The sequence below is a fragment of the Colobus angolensis genome, unplaced genomic scaffold, assembly GCF_000951035.1.
Source record: "Colobus angolensis palliatus isolate OR3802 unplaced genomic scaffold, Cang.pa_1.0 Scaffold21, whole genome shotgun sequence".
Classification (NCBI taxonomy): Eukaryota; Metazoa; Chordata; class Mammalia; order Primates; family Cercopithecidae; genus Colobus; species Colobus angolensis.
Window position 1 is genome coordinate 6,708,669 of NW_012115266.1, and position 951 is coordinate 6,709,619.

The 951-nt window shown below is 48.8% G+C and overlaps 1 protein-coding gene across 1 annotated transcript in view; it reads right to left on the bottom strand.

Moving 5' to 3' along the window:
• The window catches only part of RARRES3 (retinoic acid receptor responder (tazarotene induced) 3), an 8,605-nt gene that overhangs the window by 1,571 nt on the left and 6,083 nt on the right, over positions 1-951 (bottom strand). The window contains exon 3 of the mRNA XM_011942637.1: positions 173-441. Within this exon, the coding sequence (XP_011798027.1) occupies positions 173-441 (269 nt within the window). The remainder of the gene's footprint in view (positions 1-172; positions 442-951) is intronic.

A 951-nucleotide genomic window follows, 5' to 3' on the forward strand; every position in this document is an offset into this window, starting at 1 on the left:
TGGATTAGAAGCAGATCTGGCATTGGAGCTCAGAGGTCCTGACTCTCAGTCAGTGGGTCTCCAAGAGGCTGCGTTTGCATCATTCACGGTGATCGCCTGGTTGCATAGCCCAGTGAGTCCAGCCCCAAGCAGACCTCCCCAGGGGAGATGGATTATCCAGAGAAGTCCTTACCTGTTGACAGTGGGACCTGCCATATCTCAGCTTGGTGACAAAGTGCTCACAGTTCCTGCTCACAATACTGTACTTCATCTTCTGACCAACCAACTTCTTGGCAGAACTGATGATCACCTCCACGGGCAGTGGTTCGTACTTATGGTCCAAGCTGTTGTTGACCCAATAGTGACAGCCTCCTGTCACATCTGTCAGGAGCTCCTGTTTCACCACTGCAATGCTGCCCAGGACTGATAAGGCACTGGAGGAGCTAGCCGCGGGGTACCCATCTGCAATCAGAGGCACTATCACTGGCAGGGGAATGTGAAGTAGGGAGAGAAGGGCTTGAAATCTCCACTAGGGAACTACTGCTGTTTATCCTTTCACAAATGTGATTGGAGGATTCACAGATTTTGCTTTTTTTTTTTTTTTGACGGAGTCTCGCTCTGTTGCCCAGGCTGGAGTGCAGTGGCGTGGTCTCGGCTCACTGCAAGCTCCATCTCCTGGGTTCACGCCATTCTCCTGCCTCAGCCTCCCGAGTAGTGGGACTACAGGAGCCGGCCACCACGCCCAGCTAATAGATTTTGCTCTCTCTTTTTTAACCAAATAAGGTGTGAATATTTGTTCAAGTCAGTGAATGTCATGATTGCCAGTGGCTGCTACCATATTCCATGCTATGCATGTGCATCACTTCTGTGGACAATTCCCTGTTATCAGTCATTTAGGTATTGGAAAAATTTTCATCATTATAAGCAATGATGGTAAAGCATATTTATTACCTGTTCAGCTTTGTACACTCG